The sequence below is a fragment of the Rutilus rutilus genome (assembly GCF_951802725.1).
Source record: "Rutilus rutilus genome assembly, chromosome: 3".
Taxonomy (NCBI): Eukaryota; Metazoa; Chordata; class Actinopteri; order Cypriniformes; family Leuciscidae; genus Rutilus; species Rutilus rutilus.
Window position 1 is genome coordinate 55,776,543 of NC_140211.1, and position 23,113 is coordinate 55,799,655.

The window sequence follows — 23,113 nt, forward strand, 5'->3', positions numbered from 1 at the left end:
GTTCTTGGTGTAGACCCTTCATTTTCAAATGACCTGGAGTCTCCAAATGACCCTCAGTTTACTTGACTTGACTGAGCCTGTGAGAAAATATTCAGACCATCCTAAGAACAACTAGGCTGCGTGACAAGCCTTCACTTTGACTGTTTTGGGATGGATTGCAAGCTGATCCACCAGCCTGTTTTAATTTAAGCTGAGAATTGTGACAGGAAATATGGGGATAAGAGGAAGTGGTCAGTGTATGGGAACTTGTTAATGGAACTGTTTTAGATTGGGGTGAGTAATGGACATATATTTCCCATGGAGAGTGCATTACCACTATCACTTTCTGAGATCTCATTCTCAGTTCACAGTATCTTCTCTTATATAAATAATCTGAAGTTTGATACTTTTTTCTCACACATAAAGGAATGTTCTTCGATACATTTGTAACATCACATTGTACAGTGGATTAGTGCAGAACAAATCATGTTTACATTATTGCACTTATACAAAGAATGCCTGGTGCAAGGGAGGGGATATTTTTTAATATTTTAAATATGAGTGAAGAACAAAACACTAAACTTGGTTAAGGTATTTGTTTGAGAAAATTATTTGGCATAAAATCACAGGCAAACAGGAAAAATAAAAAAGCTCACATGTTAAAAGCATACATTGACTACAACATAATCAGTTACTAATATTTTGTTGGTTCTCTCTTGTTTTTTGCATGTGTTCATAATTTCTTTGTATGTCAGCCTGGCCCAAAATGATGTCCGCACAATTTGGCATGTTTCATTTTTACTCCTGTGATTGACTCCAAGCACAACTTCACAATATGCTCACAAAATCTTGAACAATTTTTTTAATAATACTGGAATTAAGAGTGAAGATGGTGATTTTTGGCCACTACTGTAAGTCCCATGAGGCTATTTTCACAATTCACAATTTTCACAGCTATACACAAAGGACGTAGGCGTTAGTTGGCCATTGGCTGGTCTTTATTACAGTGTGTAATTGCAACATTTTGGCATTTTGGCCATTTCGGATTGGTGTGTCTGGGCTTTTAGGGCAGACCCGATTCTTCACGACATCATTGTCATGTGACTATTAGAAATATCAGACTGCTAGGTCATGATATTGACCAATTCAGATTCAAGTACTATTCCTGAGAGCCGTGGCATAAAATTCTAAATCATCCCGCTCATTTGGGAAGCCAATATCCCATACTTCTACTTTAATGTCTCCTGTGTCTCTCAGTTTCTCTCTTTTCATACATAATTGACATCTTGACTATAAAGAGTGCCTCTGAGGACTGCAGTTCCTTTATGGTGAACATAAAACTCTCAATATTAGAAGCTTAGGAGTCTCATGTCCTGTTAAAGCCCCGAAAATGAAAACACTAGTTGGAAGAACAACTGGTAAGTGACTCCAGAAGCTTAAAATAGAAAAAGATTTACATTTAGGTTATTACTTTTTAGGTGAATTAGACTCATAATTTGCAGAAATACATTAGAATGCGTTCTAGAGACTACAACATCGGAAACGTTTGACTCGGGACAGTAAGCAATCACCTATTACCCTTGTGACAGCAAGTTTTGAATGGGCAAGCATCCCTCAAAATAAAAAATTTTGGTTGAATGTGAGTATAAAAGATATATTTAGTTGTCCGGTTATTCTGGGCTCAAAGAAGCTAAGCCAAATGTTTGAGTCTCTGTGTTTTAAAGGGCGGAAATAAACATGGGGTTAGATTGAACCCATTTGGGCTCAAAGGTCAGGACAAAGTTTCTGACAAACGGGAAATGGTGGTGGAGCTTTGCGACCATGTTGTTGCTGAATTCCCAGTGGAAAGATTTTTTTTTTTTTTCTAAAACATCATCAGCTTCCCGGCTTTATCTAATGCTGCATCATGCAGCAGAGATTCTGACCACAAATGTTTGTCATTTACTGTGAGAACAGGATTAGAAGTTTAAATATAGCATCACTTGTACAGACAAAAACAAAATCATGTTTTTTTTGGCTTGGTCAGAGTGCAAGATAAAGTTTACATACTGTCAGATGCAGTCGCATCAAGCTGTCACTGAAAGTGACATCTAAACCTTTTACGTTTTAAAACAGTGGCCCTAGCGTGGGTTCGTTGAAATTGACTTTTGTTGATACGTAGAATGACAAACATTTGTGATGTAAGCTTTTTGTTGTTTCTCACCATTTGGAAATTCTAACATGACATTTACTGGAATGGAAAGGAACTTGTGCACTTAGATTTTCTCATTTGGCATGTTATATTTTGTATGAGACATACAGAGGTTGGACAATGAAACTGAAACACCTGGTTATAGACCACAATACCCTCAGCCCTGCAGAATTTAGCTTTAACTCTTTTAAATGACAGATACAAGTCCTGCACAGTGGCCAGAGGGATTTCGAGCCGTCTCCAGAACAGTGGCCAGGTCACGTGATTCTGACAAGCTCCTCCACATCAACCCAAAGTGGCTCAATAATATTACGATCTGGTGACTGCGCAGGTAATGGGAGATGTTCAACTCAACTGTAGTAAGATTCGTTGAATAGGTGAAGGAAGAAGACGGGGTCGGCTTGTCTTAAGTAACAGCTAGTAGATCTCAAACCACAGTCAATAACTCTTTCCACCAGCGCTCTTCAGAGCTTTAAAACAGTCAAACTCTTTCCACTGGTTTTCACTCATGAGTCTCAGGCAGTCCCTCTCTGCCGCTTCACATCTCCCAGGTGGCTTTTATCCGGTCTCTTCACGCCAATTACTGAAACGAGACACAGGTGTTTGTCATTTGCACTTGACCCACTTACGCAACGCTCGTCTCCTTTCGCTCTCTCCCGTCACAGACCTCACTGAACCACGCCCCCCTTGCCATATTGACTTTCATGTTCATCAAACCATTCTGTCAACAGTAGGAGTGTTAAGGCCAATTTATACTTCTGCGTCGAGTGTACGCCGTAGTGTAGGCTACGTCGTAGGTGCACGTTGGCGACGCCGTCGTGAGCATTTATACTTCTGCGCTATGTCTGCGTTGCTCTGCAGTTACACCGCCGAAACGCTAGTTGGCGGGGGCGGGTTTTAATGTTCCACTGTGTTTAGATTCCTCGTGGCTTATTTCCAAAGATGTAAGCCATAGTGATGATCAGGCACAATTTATCTGGAGGGTGGCGGTAGTGCGCTAAGTTAGTCCGCATCCGCCATTAAGCAGCCAAAGAAGAAGAAGAAGAAGATTCCTCGTGGGTGTTTTGAGTTTAGGCTACTAAGCGACTGAAAGAGAGCGGGTCATGTTGGAGTTGGAGCTTATCGAGGTGGAAAAACTGTTCATTTTAGTGAAATTACTAAAACTACAAGGCAGAAACGAGAGACTGTGTCGGAGGAGATGGTACACGTGCGACCCGTGAACCTGTTGACGGTTGAACCGAATTTAAAAATGACGGGCGGTGCAGAAGAACACGGCGGAAATGCGTAGGAGGAAATGCGATGCTACCAAGCTGACCAATCACAGATCTTGCGGTCCGCGTCGTCGCGACGTGTAGTTACATTTTTGAGGAGGTGCGCGTCAGGGTACGGCGAAGGGTACGACGTACCTACTGCGTGCAACTGACGCAGAAGTTTAAATTGGCCTTAACGGTACATGTATTCGCCCCGAACCGTCACCTTATGGACGTCACGGTTTGATGCGTACAGTCAGACGATGAATACAGTCAGTCACAGGCGATCCACACTCCAATCCAGAAGGGGGCGTGAGCGGTAATGCAATGCTGTTTGCTAACCGCCAAAACAGGAAAAAGAGCAGAAGAAGAAGAGATGATCTACACCAGTGGTTCTCAACCCTGCCCCTGAAGGACCCCCAACACGGCACGTTTTCTTTGTCTCCCTTATCAAACACACATGATTCAACTCATTAGCTCATTATCACATGGGTTAATGAGCTAATGAGTTGAATCAGGTGTGTTTGATTAGGGAGACAAATAAAATGTGCAGTGTTGGGGGTCCTTCAGGGGCAGGGTTGAGAACCACTGATCTACACACCAACCCAAAACAAGAGTTCAGATGGCACGCAAAAGCTTGCTAGTAGCCTATATACACCGAGTTTACACTGAGAAAGCGGCATTCTGTTTGTTTTCTTTATTTTACAAAAGCACAATGTTTTGTTTTTATTGTGAGTTTTTTAAAGGTCTTTACAGTTTCAAATTATGTCTTAGTTTTATTTTATTTTATCTTAGAGTATTTTAAGGTCTACTGTTATAATGAGACAAAATCATTTGGCATTATGCCGATTTGTGTCGTTGAAATCTCACTACAGTCCAGTGCTGAAATATACGTATCCTTGAAATGGGAATGTAAATGTACCGAACTCCTATTGAACCGTGACCCCAAAACCGTGGTACGTACTGAACCGTGACTTCGGTGTACCGTTACACCCCTGGTCAACAGTCTTGCTGTGTGTAATGGTGCATGGGTACAATGTTTGAAACATTAGGTGCACATGGTCCACCAGAAGGGTTCGGTAGTCCTTTCCAATGGCGCGTCCATCAAACCCAAACCATCACTGGTCCACCATCGTGCTTCACTCTGGGAATCAACAGAGCCAATGTTCGGCATTGGCATGAGTGACCGAAGGTTTGACTATAGCAGCTTGACCATGAACATTAACCCTGTCGAGCTCCTGTCAAACAGTTTTGATGGAAACGAGAGTCGAGGTGCGCATTTATCTCTGCAGTGAGTTAGGCAGCTGTGGTTTTATGATACAAACTGGATTAGTAAGAACATCCCTTTCAGACAGCTTCAGCTTCCTCTTGCGTCGACAGTTACTTCTGCTGGATGTGATTCGACCTTCATGGAGGTATGCCGGTTTTACCCTGGTACGGTGGCTTTCGATACACCACAAAGAGTTACAATCCTGGTCACAGATGAGTCAGTGAGACGCGCACCATCAATTTATATTCTTTTAAACTTTGATATGTCTCACATTATGCTGTGTGGTTTCCAATATGTCATGTACAGCTGTTCTATTGCAACCTTCACACTCTACTCTTACTGACGAAATGTGAAATCAGTGAAGATTGGCCACCAGCCCATGCATATAGGAGTAAAACCCAACACTATACTGGCCAGTGTTTCTGTTTTATTTTTATTTGTTTGTCTAACCCTGTATATGAACTGAAGGCTTCGTTGATGTCAAAGCTAGCATTAAAAACTATAGAGGAAGGGGAAATGTTGGCAGTTCGTGAACACTGTGTGCTTTTGTTGTATTTTCTCCTTTTGTGTTCCACAGTAGAAAGAAAGTCATACAGGCTTGGAACGACATGATGATCAGTAAATAAAATAAAATAAAATAAACTAAAATAAACTCTTCCAGGAAACAACTTTGTGTGTTTCAGAGAACTGTAAAGACCAAGCCTTGATGGTTAATGGTATACCAGTTTAATGATCTTTTTGTGGTGGGACTTGGGAGGTACTTCCAGACCAGTGAAAATGAGTGTCTCCCATGGACTAAGACGTCCCACTCAGGCTGAGGGTTTCTTTAGCAGTCCAGCCTTCACTCATTTACACAGATACACTGCATCTTTCTGTACACTACATTTTCAGCGAGTTGAGGAAGTTTTAAACAGAAGGGGAGGACGAAAGAGGCACTGACAGAGACAGACATATTGTTGGGACAATCCAACCAGCAGGTAAACATATATCTAAAACACTTTAAAAAAAAGAAAAAAGATGATTAAACCCATTTTCATGCATGTGTTTTGCATCAAATAATTATAAGCTGCATCTAAAAATGTATGAATGTCATTGCATTAGAAACAAAACACTGCACTAACTGGCATTTATTTTTCACAAGCATTATCATAAGCAAGATCACAAACATTTTGTTAGGTTTAAACAACTAAACAATAGATTTGCAGTAGAAAAGGTACTTGGACACTTGTCAAACTAGTCTATATTTAATGTGAGGAACCTGTGGATACTTGAGGGTAATTGTCTTCATTGACTAAAAATGTCCTTGGATTTGGGTTGCCTGAAATGTAATTGCAGATATGACTCAGAACAAATGCTGTTATGATTTTATGCGTTAATCATCATTTTTATTATGTGCACATGAATATCCAAGAAAAGTCGCATTTGCCAGTGTGAAACTCTGAATTCTCAACAACACTCAATCTCAACAGTGACACCTGATGTTAGAAGAGGTGAGCCAGTGTCAGATATGGTGGACAAGAAACTCTACAGTAGATGGATATGAATAATTAGTTCAATGATCAGTGTATAATTCAGTAACATTAAGGTGTTGTATCAGCTAATGTCAACCCAAAAACTCACTCTTTGTGGTTTGCTTTATGCAAATAAGTGGGGTTTTTTTGGGCGAGGGACTTTATGTACAAATCATATAAGTTGTGCAAAAGTGATACCCATTTAATCAGTTCACTTTTATCTACTGGTACAAAAACAGGTTCTGGCTACTCTCTGTATTTTGCTTCCAACTTGCCTAACTAAAAGTAGGAGGTTACCAATGGCCGGTTGCATAAACTGCTTAGACTACTTAAGGTAGGTTTTTTTTTTTTCAAGACTTGTCATAATTTTACAGTAAGTTACATAAAAAGGCAGATCGGTCTAATTTGAGACTTAAGTCACAGTCTTGACATAGTGGCTAAGTTTCTGCATCTGGCCCCATGCAGGTATACTCGAACTAGGCGGCATTATATTTCCGAGAAAAGTCTAGCATCATCCGTTCGCAGAGAGACTTTTGAAAATGTATTTTTCTTTCAGAAGACCTAACCTAACCTTCAAGAGTCATTCAATACACCTAACCTGCCTGCTGCAAAGCAATGGGGTTTAGTGTGTACATTCCTCTTATGTGTCTGGTCGTTACTAGCCACTATCCTCTATTGTGTTGTGTTGTGGCTTGGTTTCAGATGACTTCAGACAGTGCATGTGGGAAACAATTTGCTTCCTCTTGTGTCACAAGATTTTATGCTAATTGCCCTCACTGTGAAGCTGACTAACTAACTAAACAAGACTTCGTTTGACATAACAGAATGCAATTCATAGCTCTTTTGAACTATTAGGAGATGGTTTTAACACATCAGTTTATAATGTAACCTCTAGAAAAAAAAAAACAACAGTAGTCCCCTCTCTTATCTTTTTTACACACTCTCTCTTTCAGTCTCACTTTCTGTCTGTTCTGTATAGTTAAAACATTCATGTGTGGCTGTTTGGGGCCTCTGTTGTTGCATGTCATTGCACTAGATAACAAAATATCAAGCAAAGTCTCTCTGCGAACGGATGATGCTGGACTTTTCCTCGGAAATATAATGCCGCCTAGTTCGAGTATACCTGCATGGGGCCAGATGCAGAAACTTAGCCACTATGTCAAGACTGTGACTTAAGTCTCAAATTAGACCGATCTGCCTTTTTATGTAACTTACTGTAAAATTATGACGAGTCTTGAAAAAAAAAAGACTAACTTTTAAGTAGTCTAAGCAGTTTATGCAACCGGCCATTGGTAACCTCCTACTTTTAGTTAGGCAAGTTGGAAGCAAAATACAGAGAGTAGCCAGAACCTGTTTTTGTACCAGTAGATAAAAGTGAACTGATTAAATGGGTATCACTTTTGCACAACTTATATGATTTGTACATAAAGTCCCCCGCCCCAAAAAAACCCCACTTATTTGCATAAAGCAAACCACAAAGAGTGAGTTTTTAGGTTGACATTAGCTGACTATACAACACCTCCTTAATGTTACTGAATTATACACTGATCATTGAACTAATCATTCATATCCATCTACTGTAGAGTTTCTTGTCCACCATATCTGACACTGGCTCACCTCTTCTAACATCAGGTGTCACTGTTGAGATTGAGTGTTGTTGAGAATTCAGAGTTTCACACTGGCAAATGCGACTTTTCTTGGTTATTCATCTGCACATAATGAAAATGATGATTAACGCATAAAATCATAACAGCATTTGTTCTGAGTCATATTTGCAATTACATTTCAGGCAACCCAAATCCAAGGACATTTTTAGTCAATGAAGACAATTACCCTCAAGTATCCACAGGTTCCTCACATTAAATATAGACTAGTTTGACAAGTGTCCAAGTACCTTTTCTACTGCAAATCTATTGTTTTGTAGTTTAAACCTAACAAAATGTTTGTGATCTTGCTTATGTTAATGACTCTTGAAGGTTAGGTTAGGTCTTCTGAAAGAAAAAGAAATCACATATTATTAAAGGTCTCTGGCATATCTGTTAATATAGCCTCATCAGAAACCCAACATATCACTGTATAACATACAGGAAAGCGGTATCTGTAACGTAAATGTGCAGCGTTGTGTGACAATTATGGAAGTGTCATTGGAGCTCTCAGAAAAGCCTGAGGCGTTTTGGAACCTGTGGCTTGATTGCAATTAAAGGTGAACATCTTGCCAACTGTTAGACAATGGGGAGGATCAGCTGTGAACTAGAACATAGTGTACCAAGAAATATTTAACATAGTAGGTCAAAGCAAACCACATACTTACCTCAAGATATGAACTTTAACAGTGTACACATGTGAAGATCAACCCATATGGTACGGTGTTGCCTCCAGGCAACATAGTCTATTTTTGTTTATTTTTAATAAAATGAGACACCCATGTATTGGTCAAATCTATCTGAGGGGAGAAGAACTCACATACTAATCAATGAAAGTGCAAAAAAAGGTCACATGACCCACAGGGGTCCATTTTGTGTCCTGTTTCAGCACATTTTCAATCACATCACATGCTCCATATTTTCCCCAGTGAAACGTTTTTCACTATTTTGCGTCCAGTTAATCACCCACAAAAAAATATGAGTCCCCTTCACTGGAAGTATTGTCAAGAACTTTACATTATATATCATCAAATGTTTTAGAGGACATAGCAAAAAAGTTTGTGTGTTGCCTCAAGGCAGCATTGTACATAATGGAATCGCATAAGGCCATACCAGGCATAGGAATTCAAATGTTATATTATATTATAGTTGTAAGGAAAAGAGTTAGAATTATCTAAATATATTTGTATTTTTGCATGATTTTGTAATGCACTCATAAGAATAGTAATTCACATACTATATCTGCACGTTATGATCTGCACATTTCATAGCAGCTAAAAAAGGTATAAAACACAACTGCCAGTTGATGAGGGTGAGGATGAAGATGAAGATGAGGAAGATGAGGTCATATTGACATAGTGAATCCTGCAGAGAGAGAGTGAGGGTGAGATTGTAGATGGAGATGAGGATAAATGAATGAATGAATGAATATGATAACTTGATATGATAACTTGATGATATGATGGTTTGGTAATACTTGTGTTCCACTACAATGTTGCCTGAGAGCAACAGCTGGATATGAAATGTAATTTTTTATTAAATATGAAATTTGTAATACATTAAAAACTGTATAAATGTGTTTGTTAAAGTGTCTGGTTAAAGAAATTTATGTTTTCAATAAATATATTTCTTTTTTCTACGTGAAAATGTTTCAATTTGTCCAGTGTGGTACAATGTTGGTGAGGCACCAAACTTTTAAAAAATTTAATAAATTAAACATTTATGAAAATGTTTATTGATATTGTTATAGTGTCCAATTTTAAGCATGCAGGAAAGCACCAAAAAAAAAAAAAATCCTCATTGATATCATAGTGTGTAGCCTACCATAGAGGGTTAATAAATTAGGGGTAGAAGGAAGAAATTGTTCAAGAAAATTAGGGATTTCGATTCCTAAAGCAGGAATATAGGTTACAAGTGATATTCAACGATAGAGAGAGAGAGAGAGAGAGAGAGAGAGAGAGAGAGAGAGAGAGAGAGAGAGAGAGAGAGAGAGAGAGATTTTTTTTTTTGTAATTACTGGATAGATTTTTGTATAGGCTACACTTACAAAAAGCAATTGGTAACACAATGTTAACATTAGTAAAGTACATTAGTTAACAATATAGCAATTAAAAATAATTCCAAAGCATTTACTAACGTTACAAATGGGACCTTGTTGTGTTACAGTAAGTGTTAAGAGTCCGTATCAATCCCAACTTCCGTCCGAGACCTGTAGTTAATGTGACAAACTTCACCTGCATAACTTCGTAACAATAACACTCGATGTTCAAACAGTGTGCGTGCATGAGCGTTGTGTGTGTTAACACACTCAGAGAAAACATTTACCCATTAATTCAAACGGTAAATATAATTTTTAGTCAGTCCCCTGCCTGCCCACCCACATTCCTGCCCAGGTTTGATAGTGAGGGAAACACCTATAAATACGTCATAGCTGTGCCGTGCACGCGCTGTCCACACATCGCGCATTTACGTTGCGTTACGCCTTTGTACGAAAGGTATAGTGGGTTACTTTAATTGTTAAGACTGCGCTCTTTGTAAGGTCTGAGGCGGAAAGATGTGTTCATGTTCTTGAGTGGTTGAGAGATAAAGTGCTTGAGCAGGTGAACAGGAGTCAAGAGCTGAAGCGCTGGAGTGAGTTCCTCTCTGAGCACAAGTAAGATTTGACATTTTCATTCTTCTTCTCAATCTCAAGTTATAAAGTTGCCGGTTCCAGCGTTTAATCAAAGGTGACTTTTAAACGTTAAGACATTAGGCTACTCTCCTTCGGGAAGAATGGACTAGCTTTTTTATGATTCGACTGCCGATTCAGTGTTGCAGCCGGTGTAAATCTGTAAGGTGTGTGTGTGTGTGTGTGTGCCTTCAGCTGATCTCTGGAAAGTTTAATCAGTCGCCCGTACGACAGTTGACATAGCCTACAGGTGGTAATTGTCTTGAAATAATCTCAAAATGTTACCACACATGGTGGTTATGTGGCTATATAAGAAACTTTTAACATCGCACAATATTCAATAACAATTGAAACGGACCAATCCTTGGAAAAAACAGTTTGTTTTAGCGCAACAGAGTGATTTTAGCGCAATTTTCTCACGTCATGGGATCACAACACTCAAAATTCAATTTTTGAAGCATAAAGGAAAGATTTTTGATCAAATCTCTTTTTTTCTAATATTATTGTAAATTTTAGAAGCTATCGATTGCAATTTGTTTCAACTCGATAGCTATTATGGTTGCCGAGAAATTTGCAAAAAACGGAATTTTTTCTGGAATTTCCAGGAAATCCAAAATTTTGTGCGTTCCCGAGATTAGACCTTCCTTAACATAATGCCGAAAACCCGAAGTCTCTAGGTGGTCTGGTTGAGGAGTAGATAGAAGTGCAAGATTGGTGCGCACAGACAGAACAGAATTCATGAGTTAACAATCGCAATTTTGTCCGGTGGAAAATTGCGCTAAAAAATGGCCATGGGATCCGAAAAAATATCACTAGTTCCTACTTCAAAGACATAGCCTACGCTAATAAAAAAAAAAAAAAAAAAAAAAAAAAAAACATTGATTATTAACATTTGATTCATTTAACAAAATTAATTAATTATATAATTAATTATTAAATCGCAAATAACAATAATATTATTCAATACAAGTAATAATTTCTATTTCTGACAACTCTCGGAAGATTTGTAGCATGGTATAATGGATATGACAAAGTTAGTGTATTTGGTCTTGACGCAATAGATGTGCCAGATGCTGCTGTTGATTATTGCTGATGCTGCAGAGCTATGGAATGCCAAAGCTGACATAATAACAAACAAACAAATAAATAAATATACGAAGAATTGTAAAAAAAAGAAAACCGTAAATATACAAACAAATGTAAAAAATAAAAATTTGTATTTCCTATTAATGTATAATTGTTTAATTGATTATAATTGTATGTATAATTAATACAAATTTTTTCCACATTTATTTATGCATTTTATTTCCACTTAATTATTTTCATTTTTTTATATATATATATGTATTTATGTCTACATTTATTTATTTATACATTTCTTCCTCTGTATGCTAATGAGGGTGGGCGTGTTTTACCTCAGACATAGCAATCGAGCTCAGAGTGGCAGTGCTGAAGCTTTGAGACCACAGCGACACCTTGTGGTGTGACCAACCGAAACGCAAGAGGTTTATGGATGTGCCTTTGCAAGAAGTCACACAGGGAATGAATGACTTAGAGATGGGCAATATATCCGAAATCTTATATCACGGTTTAAGTCATTTAATATCACCATAACTGTATGTATATTACGGACATGGAACAAACTGTTCCAAATCCGGTCGGGATTTCTAAAATGTCTTGGCACACATGAAGAGAAACAGCATCTTCAACAGATCTGATAACAGACACTTTGACATGGAAGTGTGTGAAAGTGTCCACTATTAATCACATTTAATGTAAATGCGCTGGGTGGGGCTGATAGCTTGCGTTTGTTGTGTTTGTCAATGAGACTCGCATGCAGCTCAGAATGCGGAGAGAAACCGTGTATATAACCGAAGTATATATTGATCAATGCATTTGAAATGCGACTGCAAATAGTTTACATTCACGTTTCTTAATTTTGCAAGCATAACGTGACAATTCAAATGCTTGAAAATAACGCATATTTCATAGATGCTGCTCTTAGATACTGATTAATCCCAAGTAGGGCTGCACGATTAATCGCAATTTACATGTAATCGCACTTAAACCGATTTGGAAATGGCAACGGCTGCGATTATTTTTAATGCGCAGCTTGTCAGTGATGTACGGCTCAGTAAACGCTGCTCCATCTGAAAGCACTGTGAGATTGAGTCACTTATAACGTGCATTTGAAAAAACAACACGAGTCAAACATCTTTCCAAACATGAGAGGCATTATGAACCTCTTGTCCAACAAAACAACATTTAATTACATGCTTTTACTCCAAACTCACTCCATAACGACAGTTGTGCATCCTTCTGTGAGATGATGTGGCTTCTTACACAGAATAAGGCAGTCGTGTGTTTATTAGTCATGTTTAATCAATCAAAGCGTTTCAATCTTCTGTTTATTCGGCTACAGTGATGATGCCCATAGGGATTTCCTGGAATGATGTGTGTTATCGTCCGAAATCACCATGTTTACATGGCTTTTTTGTAATTGCCGGGTTGCCGGTGTTTTTTATGCATTTGGCCAATCAACATACACTTATGGCACTGGTAGTGCTGGTTTAGATACTCTGAAGTATGAGCTAATTTAGTTCCCCCAAAAGGAGTTCCTAGAACTAAAATCGTTCCTAGTAATGCGGTGCGAACACGCCCAAGAACTATGAAAAGGTTCCTCCGGAGCGAATGCCCCTGTTCATACTATATAACGTAGCCTACTTTTTTAAGTGGTCGTGAAGTAATTACTTATTCAAAATAAGTACCTACTCAAGCCACCCAGTTGTTGCCACCTACTGGTGTGTCGATGTAGTGACGGCGTGGTACAAATGTTAGGCTATAGTAGCTGGTCTGCACTCTTGAAAAGCTCTCGTCCAATCAGATTTACTCTACGACAGCCATTTTGAAATCATTGTTTTAAAAACTGTAGGTAATCAACAATAATGGTTTGTATTTTGTAACATTACATCCTGAATGGTGGCTAATCCAAGGTAGCGACCGTGCCTCTTTTTTTTTTTTTTTTGCCCTTCGCTTATATAAAACAGCTAGTATTCATTCTAATTAGAATGTTTTGAACAAAACATTTATTTTATATTATTTTTGTACTTTTACATTTTTGCAGTTTCATGTATTTTTCTGTGTTTAACAAATGTTTTACCGTTAAAAACTGTCAAACACTCTGTGAAAATTCACTAGCTGGAATAAAAGATGTGACAACTAGCCCCGTTTCACATTTATAGCCGATATGCATGCGTCCAGGTAAATAACAAACAGAGCAAACCTGACCTAACTGGGGCCCTAAACAAAGTTCTGTTATGGGACCCTCATACCTGCCATTGCCACACAGTCACACCTGACACCCCAGTGCTCCCACTACAATCCTTCCTCCTTTAACTAGTACTAATGAAAATGTAATTCCCGATATCAGAAATAGACACTAAAAGTACATTCTTAATATCAAGAATTCACATTTTAAATAGTACAAATTTAATTATTGATATCAAAAATGCATCCTGTGAATGAATAAAAGCTAAAATGGCTGCAGTTTAAATGTAAGCTGCAGTTTATAAACAAACACCGTTGCCCTTTGTCGTTTATCAAACGTAATAATTAGGCTAGCTGTATTTCACTCTCACTCTCACTTTTTTTTTTTTTTTTTTTTGTCATGCACAAAGTCACAGAACAGCCCTGGAAGTGGCCGGCATAGGTCTGCACATCTCTGACACAGGTCATGAGAGAACACAAGTCTACCTGACTGCTGTTCCCGGAATTCAATCTCATGGTGTTCCATCGTGACCAGAAGGATAGTTCTGCTTAATTTTCTCATCGATATTGTAAACTTTGATTGACGAGCTTTGACACGAGGGGGAGGCGGGGCCTTGAGTAATTTGCGGGGCCTACGCAACTTGCGTAGTGTGAGTATAGGGCTGATCGGCTCTGTGCACAAACAAGGTGTAGAGTGAGTTCAACACATAATTTACCAGAGCAGAATGAGCTAAGCCCGCATTCAACTGGTGTTGCTTCAGGAACTGCCCAAAAGCGCATCTGATAAGAGGAACGCGTGTGCCTGTAGTGATGTAGGTGTGTGTGTGTGTGTGTGTGTGTGGTTGGTGCGTGAGATAAAACGCATTCGTACGGATCCAGTCAGTGCTCTGCTTGAGACTTCATGTAAATACTCTAGAAACGATCGCGATCTCTCTCTCACACACACTCACACACACACTATACACACACACAAGCGCGTCGCGTACACGACACACAACTTCCACTATATCCACCTGGAAACTAGATACAACGCACATTTGCACCAATGAAGGGTGAAGATGATGTAAATACTGCGATGAAAGATGAGGAGGCTGATGGCTCGGGTGAGTTTCTCCTGTTTTGTGTTCAGATTCCTGATTCGTGCGCGTTTATTATTTTAACAATGAATATTATAAGATCGACAGATATTGAACCGCTACGTAGCTAAACAGAATTCAATTGTCAGACAACATTAATTTCTAACGCATGGTTATAATGCCCAGATTGCTTTGCAAGACAGTTTATAACATCCAGGAATGTTATAAATAATGCATTTGAGCAATAACCTGTTGACTGATGTTATTAATTATAAAATAGTACTAATATTAATCTCAGATAAACATGCTTGTGTTATTACATGAGCATCAGTGTTCTGTGGGTTTAGTCACGCATTGCCTGCAGGCAGGCGCGCGGGTGCGCGCACACACACACACACACACACACACACACACACACACAGAGTGCATGAGGAAAATCCATCTCAGCATCATCTTCACCTGAGGAGAGAGAGAGAGAGAGAGAGAGAGAGAGAGAGAGAGAGAGAGAGAGAGAGAGAGAGAGAGAGAGAGATATGCTCTTCTGAGGGGGCGATGCATGTCAACCTGAGCTGGCAAAGGGGATTTTCCCATTCGGGGAAAGGGAAGGCATGTCTTTTCAGAGAGAACTTTAAGGGAGAATATTAATACGTAACCTATATTGTAGAATGTAGACATAAAACCTGTAATATTTTCCATATTTCTCTGAAAATCAGCAACAGAGAATCAAAGTGTGACTAGATTCATGATTGATTAGCCTTGAAATTCCATGAGACAATCAAATGTATCACTCATTTAATGGATGTCATTCTGAAAAATGTTTACATTTTTCTGACATCATTAAAGTGGATGTAATCAAGCTTCATTATTTATACACTGGCAAGTGAGTATGGTCCTTTTAAACATAAAGAATATGAAAAGTGATGATGGGTTGGGGTTATTCGTTTTCAGGTTAAGGTAGGACAATTTTTAAAGCGGTTCGGATGAATTGTGATGATTAATAAGGATATTATTATGAGCAAGCAAGCACAAAGCATATATCATACATCAGTAGCTGTGCAGTAGCTCAAATATGGTACTGTTACACTTTTAAAAGAATATTTTTTTCTCAATCACAAATTCTGTAAAAATTATTTCTGATGAATTAGCGAGTCCACATTGCTGCTAAATCGCTTTTGTACTTTTAATATATACTGACATCCACCATAATAACACTGATGATAAAGAGGAAACCACACGATGAATCAAAGTTCATCACAAGTAGCCTTTCCACAAGCTGAGGTAAATACCAACATATAGAAGGTCATGCACACTGACACAAATGCAAAACACCTTCATGGTAACAAACATGACACTAAAATAATGCAATAAACATTCATTTAACAACAGAAGATGTAACATAAAACCCCATTGTACATAACTGATAACAAAAAATTAAGAAACAATTATTAAAATTAAAAACCTCAAATGTGAAGTGCCATACAGAGAATCCTTGGCATGTCAGTTTACGGCTTTTCAGTTTCAATTATGAGATGATTTGTTAATTTACTTCCAAAAATGGTACAGTATTTTAGTGTAAAATGATATGAAATGTAAGGTTACCCCATATATATGCCTTATGCGCCGATTTCAGTGGCATCGCTGTCGAAGAGTAATTCGCTGGTGAAGTGGATTTACTTATTGTAGAGTTAAGGAAAGTTATCATGAGCATTGTAATGTCTGAAGCAGATGTCATGAATGTCAAGATTTTAAAACGATCAAATCCGTAATATCTTACCTTCATGCTGTGGAATAACAAACTGGAAGACTGAAAAGGGGCGGGGCTACATGAGGTCTATATAGGAATGCACTGTTAGCGAATTAAAAAGTTGCATTTTTACAGTTAAAATTAATATATATTTTTAAAGAGTAGCCTTTGCATTCACCTTCTAAAGGCAGCTGCTTTTACATGGTTTCTAGTTGGAACAGTTTTGGTTATTAGCTTGTCTGCATTGATCTAGTTGATGGATCAGAGACCAGCTCATCGGGCTGAGATTGTTCTGTTAGAATTTGACCAAACCAGTTAAACCACCTTTGACCAATAACAAACTAGCTATCGTGTTCAACTTGACCAACTTGACCACCTTACACTAATATGACATGGATTTCCCAGCTGGAACATAAATCTAATTCAACAATCTAGATCTGCAGTAAATATTATATAATCATATGAAAATGATATAATATTATGACATTATTATTATTATTTATTTTCACATTTAATATGCTATTTTATTATTAGGAGTATTTGTATTAATACCCCTAGATAAGATGCTGTATTAAAGCCCCTTGTTTCCATATGTCTGTCAAAAATATTGTTCTTGTGTTATTTATTGTGATCACATTCAAATTTAATTTGAGTACAAAAGGGAAAAAAAAGGCAAGCTGACATTATTGCAGAGACAATCCCCTTGGAGCAATCTGAGGTTACACACACACACACACACACACACACACACACGCTCTTGTTTCCCACAATGACCTACATATGCATTCTAGGGAGGAAAATTTAGCCATGCTTTCTATAGGATATTACTTTTTGAGATTTTATGTTTCACCATAGAATAACACGGTTGTTTACCACTCCATTTTTTTTAAGAACATGATATGTTCTATTAGGTTTTAGTCAAGGTCTTAAGATGTAATATTTGACGTGTACATTTATCTTAAATTAAATGTATTTGCTTTCAGCTCCTCTGTAATTGGATTGGGAGCCTTTATTGTTTCCTGCAGTGATTTACATTCATTTAGAAAAATACATTGACCCCTGCTGCCCTCTCTTTTATTTGTGATTCATAAAAAGCGATGTCATGATGGTATTAATATGGCATGTTCCAAAACTCAGAGACTTTTAGATGATTTTGAAAAATTATGATGTGAAAAGAATAAGAAATATTTAAGATTCTGCACAATTTATTTGTCACTAATCAAACTTAGAATACTGACCATATGACCACTTTAAATATATTTTTTTAAAGGAGTCATAACCTGCAATTTTCACTTTTCCACCAGAATCAATGTATGTTATGATCGACTAACGATTATACACTGGCCGGGAAGCCGATATTTAAAAGTGAAGCGTTTGTTTACCTCAGGGTAAATAAACCAGCGCGCGTGCACGCGCACTCAAATACGAGATTTTGATTTCAGCTCCCTCTTGACGTCATGAGGTAGTAGGATATACCATATATGGACACCGCAGCAGGAAGCCCCCCCTTCCCCTCTCCCCCTCATATTCAGTTCAGTCGGGAAAGATGGAGAAACCGAGTGCACACCGGACTTGCTCTGTGGTTGATTGCCATAAAAAACATGTAAATGTGTTTTATCTCCCAAAATCGGACGAAACTATCAGGGACCAGTGGATGAAATTCATTTTTAATGACGCTGTCCCAACAACCCTTTCAACTGGCGTGCAGAGCCATATAGAGCGTCCACGACAGCCAAAACATCGCATTGATCTCGCGAGACAATAATGGCTTCAGAAATAAGGGTAAAAGTAGGTCTGTGTTTTTTTTTTTTTCACTTTTCTTTTTTAGAAGGGCCTGAAAGACTATAATACAGCAGTAGGTATCCAATGTAATACTAGGTTATGACTCCTTTAATATTTATGATTTAATTGCAATAAAGGCTTAAACTAGTCCCGGTCTAAAATGCATGTTTGAGTTGTTTTAAGATAGTAATTTTACCCCTGGCATGACCTACTTTATTTTACATATTCTTATGCATGTTATTTTCTACTTGTTGTGAGGTGTATATGCACATACAAATCTTTGTATAATTTTTGTTGCATAAAAAAAAATTAAGATAGCATTGCTCTATCTTAGTTAAAGTATATCAGTGCCATTATTTTGTCTCAAGATGCACACCAGTAATGTTTTTTTCTAAGACATATTTATAAAAGCTACTTAAATTTCCTAAGTGAACTAAGGCCCAGTCCTGGCTTAATTACTAAGCCCTGTCTGTGAAACTGGGCCTCTTATGTTTTTATCGAACTTAAACTCATGTTTTTTCTCTTTAAACGCAAGTCAAACTAAACTTCACACCAGATGATTATTTGAAATCCTGTATGACGCAAATAGTTGTCGAGATTAATTTAGCATTTAGCAGTAAGGTTTGCATTGATGAATTGATGTTCTCTCTTCAACAGGTGAGAAACTCTTGGGTTTCAACAGCACAGAGGAGCAGGCGTCAGGGCCGGGAGGACAGGACAGCATGTGGCGAAATGAGAGATATGAATCTGTCCCGTTGGATGTGAAGGGGATTGATGAAGGCAACTCGAAAGGCACGATGGATTCTCTAAACCCCCAGACAGGCTCTGCTGTAAGCCACAACAACAGAGGAAACCTTCCTCTTCTGCACACATTTCATTCATTTCACTTCAGGAATAAAGACACATTACCGGTTTCTCTTTAAACGCTCATGTTTTTTTCCCAGCGTAATTTGCAAGGCAAAATTTGAGCAAATACATGAATATTTGAATGCTTCAGTTTAGACTTTTGCAGTGATGTCTCTGGAAACAGGTGACGTGTGAAATTAAAGCGAGGGAGGTTAAATTACATAAAGTCACATTTGCATTGTGATGCTTGTGTTTATGCAAGGCAAATACCCTAATTCATAAAACAACCAAATATGTGTGTTTCACGAAAAGCTAAAGCTTGCCAACCACGTCTCGGCTAGAACACGTTTCCTTCGTTTCCGTGCTCCAGATGGCGTGATGAAATTTAAGCACTACCGATCTTTAGTTCTCTGCGGGTGTGCAAAACTATTTTGCATGCTGAGGGCGTATTTGATTTTTTTGTGTGCAAATTTACAGGACAGACGGGTCACTTTGAAATACCCTCTGCTAATCCTGAATGAGTTTATTCAAATTTATTCAACCATGTGTTTGGTGCTTGTTAATAGATGTGGTACTATTTGAGTGTGGTGTGTTACACGTCCTTATAAGGATATAACCGCATATTCAAGATTGCAACGACAAATAAGTTAAAAGGTACGCTATGTACATTTTGGCCCTCCAGCTGTTAAAAAGCAAAACTGCATGTATTTTGTAGAAGAACATTGTTTTGGTTGTTCTTCGGCTCTGCGTGACCGTGTGAATGAATACGTTTATCCTACTGTTCATAAAACATTCACTACTACGTTAAAGAGATTTAACCAGTTTAGATGGAAAGGATCTCGAGCTGACTAGCTGAAGACGTTACTGTAGCTTTACCCATTAATAGACAAGGTGCTTCCTTGAAAATAAAACGCTACAACAACCATAATTAAAACGATCTTCACAATAGATAGTGTTACAATGAACTCTGTTTGAGAGCTACAGTAAAATACCGCACCTGTGGAGTAATAAAAACACCGTCATTTTTACAACATTTCAAATCCCTCAGTTCTTGCCATCTCCGAAAATGCCAAGCTAATGTTGATTCTTGTTTTATTACGAGCTCTGTCTCATTCTCTTTTTGCCAGCGGACTCTCCTATGTTCGGCGTGTGATTCTCCGGAGTTTGGAGATTTAGCGGCTCCATGTCAATCTTTCTCGCTCGTTGTACAATTAACCTACGAAACTCCATATACGGGTCAAAGTAGCCAGAGGAACCTTACTCTATTAACGGATATGACGAGACACGCACAGGCGAGTGACGCATGTATGCAATTTCCCACTAAAACCAACAGGTCTGAAATTTAAACTCTTATAACATGCTCACCGTAGTTAATCAACACGTAAAAAACACGTTTTTGAAGAAGAATTGAATGACTCAATGTTTTAATCGTTAATTTGAATAAAAATATGTACCTTTTAAAGGTGTGATGAACTGAGAAATCTAATTTTCCTTGAGCTTTTGACATATAAGAGGTCATCATCATACTATAAGAATAACCTGTAAGTTTCAGAACTGAAAAGTCACTTGTTAATCCAGTAAAAGCTTTTATTGACACCAGGCACAGCGAACGACAGGTTTTTCAAAGTGGGGATCTATGACGTCAAAGGGTTTCAAACCCCGCCTCCGCAGAAAATGATCAACGCCTACTTCAACACTGCCTGTTTAGCCCCGCCCACCGATTCACGCATTACATGAAACTCATTATAATATGCAAAACTGTTATCCAATCATAGCAGTGGGCGTTTACTTCCAAGTCTTCAATGCGGCACGCCCATAAAAACCGAGCGTTTCAGGAGCTAGGCTCAAAACCAGGGTAGAAAATAGCCTATTACTGTTTTTGAATGTAAAACCAAGTGAACGTCATAAGTTGACCTCAGACAACAATATAAAATAATTTAAAAAGCCAGTTCATGACCCCTCTAACAATCATCCGCTGAAGAAAAAAAAAGCACTTGACAAGCGGTAAACTTAATTTTGCATCCTTTATAGGGAAGGAAGTCTCAATTATAACATAATCTCATTAATTATAATTGTTTGAGTCAAGACTAATCACACGAGTTTCATGAATATGACTAATTAGAAGATGCAGTAGCTTCCTGTCAATTACAATCAGGCACGGGGAGAACTTGAGGAATTTATTTAGCCTATTTGACTTCCTACTCTGAGCTAACGTGATTTGTTTGTTGGTACTGTTGTAAATCTCAGCATTGTGGTTCTCGCTTCCTCAATACACAGAAGTGGCATGGCAAGTGGTTAAATAACTGGTCTGGAAACCCAAAGGTCCCGGGGTCAAACCTCACAAGGGATTATACATGAAGCGTAGAGTTGCTGAGTTTGTTTTTAAGCAAAGTGCAATGAATTTTCTTAAACACTTTGTCTGCAGTAAACTATACTAGGTATATCTAGTGATAAATTACACAAAAGACTCCTGCGTGTGGCATTGAGGAACACACATTAAATCTGAGATCACGGGCCGATTGCTTCCCTGCCTTGATAAATGTATTATTGCACTCATTTGTTGAAAAAGAAAATTAGACTTTCTCTCAGTGTCACCTTGCCATCATTGGTTTTGAAGAAAATGTTCTCTGTTTCTCTGTAAGACAATCCCACCTGTACATGCTTTAATACATCCACAAATAGTTTCAGGTTCTGTAATCTGTAAACTGGAATGCAAATATACACTACTGTTGTAAAGGTAAAATAAAAATACAGTTAATAGGTATTGTGAAATATTATTACAATTTAATTTGACTGTTTTCTATGTGAAAATGCAATTTTTTTCCTGTGATCAAAACAAATTGCCCAAAAAATAATTGTGATCATTACTCCAGTCTTCAGTGTCACATGATCCTTCAGAAATCATCATTCTAATATGATGACCCTGGATCACAAAACCAGTCACAAGTCGCACGGGTATATTTGTGGCAATAGCCAAAAATACATTGTATGGGTCCAAATTATCGATTTTTCTTTTATGTCAAAAATCATTAGGCTTTTAAGTAAAGATCATGGTCCATGAAGATATTTTGTACATTTCCTACCGTAAATATATAAAACATTTATTTTTGTGAGTGAATGCAGGAAAATCGCGAACATAAATGAACAACTTTAAAGGAGATTTTCTCAATGTTTCTGAGTTTTTGCACCCTTAGTTGCCAGATTTTCTAATAGTTGTATCTCGGCCAAATACTGTCCTATCCTAACAAACCATACATCAATGGAAATCTTATTTATTCAGCTTTCAGGTGTTGTATAAATCTCAATTTATAAAAATGTACCCATGTGACTGGTTTTGTGGTCCAGGGTCACATATGGGGTTCATATTATCAATGCTGTAAACAGTTGTGCTGCTTCATATGTTTGTGGAAACTGTGGTACATTTTTATTTTCAGGATTCTTTGGTGTATATAGAAAGAGCAGCATTATTTGTAATGATTGATCAATTTTATGCATTGCTGGATACAAGTATTTCTTTCTCCTATAGTAATCATATTGACCCCAACATTTTAGTGTATATGCATAGGTTTCAACATTATGATGTAAAACAAACAAACAAACAGGTAATTTGTTAACTGGGGTTTGGTTGGTGGATAGTCGCTCTCTTGCCTCTGTTTCTCTATGTGTCCTTGTTCAAACAACCAACGCCCCAAACTGCTCTCAAACCAACAGAGCCACAGTGTTTACCATCTCCTGGAAAATCAGTCTATGAATGGTTTAGTTATAGTTGTCTCAACATGGTAAGGTGGAATGTAATAAAGAATTTTACAGAAAAATACACCTTGATAGGACCAGAAATCTACCACACCCTTCACATAAAGTAGGAAATCGTTTGGCATGTTAGTGA

At 38.0% G+C, this 23,113-nt stretch overlaps 1 protein-coding gene across 3 annotated transcripts in view; it reads left to right on the forward strand.

Annotated features, from left to right (window-relative positions):
• Positions 1-10,271: 10,271 nt before the first annotated feature.
• The window catches only part of ano1a (anoctamin 1, calcium activated chloride channel a), a 58,122-nt gene continuing 45,280 nt past the window's right edge, over positions 10,272-23,113 (forward strand). For 2 of the 3 annotated variants that reach the window (XM_084405068.1, XM_084405069.1), the window contains exons 1-2: positions 10,272-10,497; positions 19,039-19,211. In XM_084405068.1, coding sequence (XP_084261194.1) covers positions 19,104-19,211 — 108 coding nt within the window. In that variant the 5' untranslated portion in view covers positions 10,272-10,497; positions 19,039-19,103. Of the gene's footprint in view, positions 10,498-14,447; positions 14,883-19,038; positions 19,212-23,113 lie in introns of those variants that run through there. The other variant, XM_084405067.1, reaches the window with a different exon arrangement.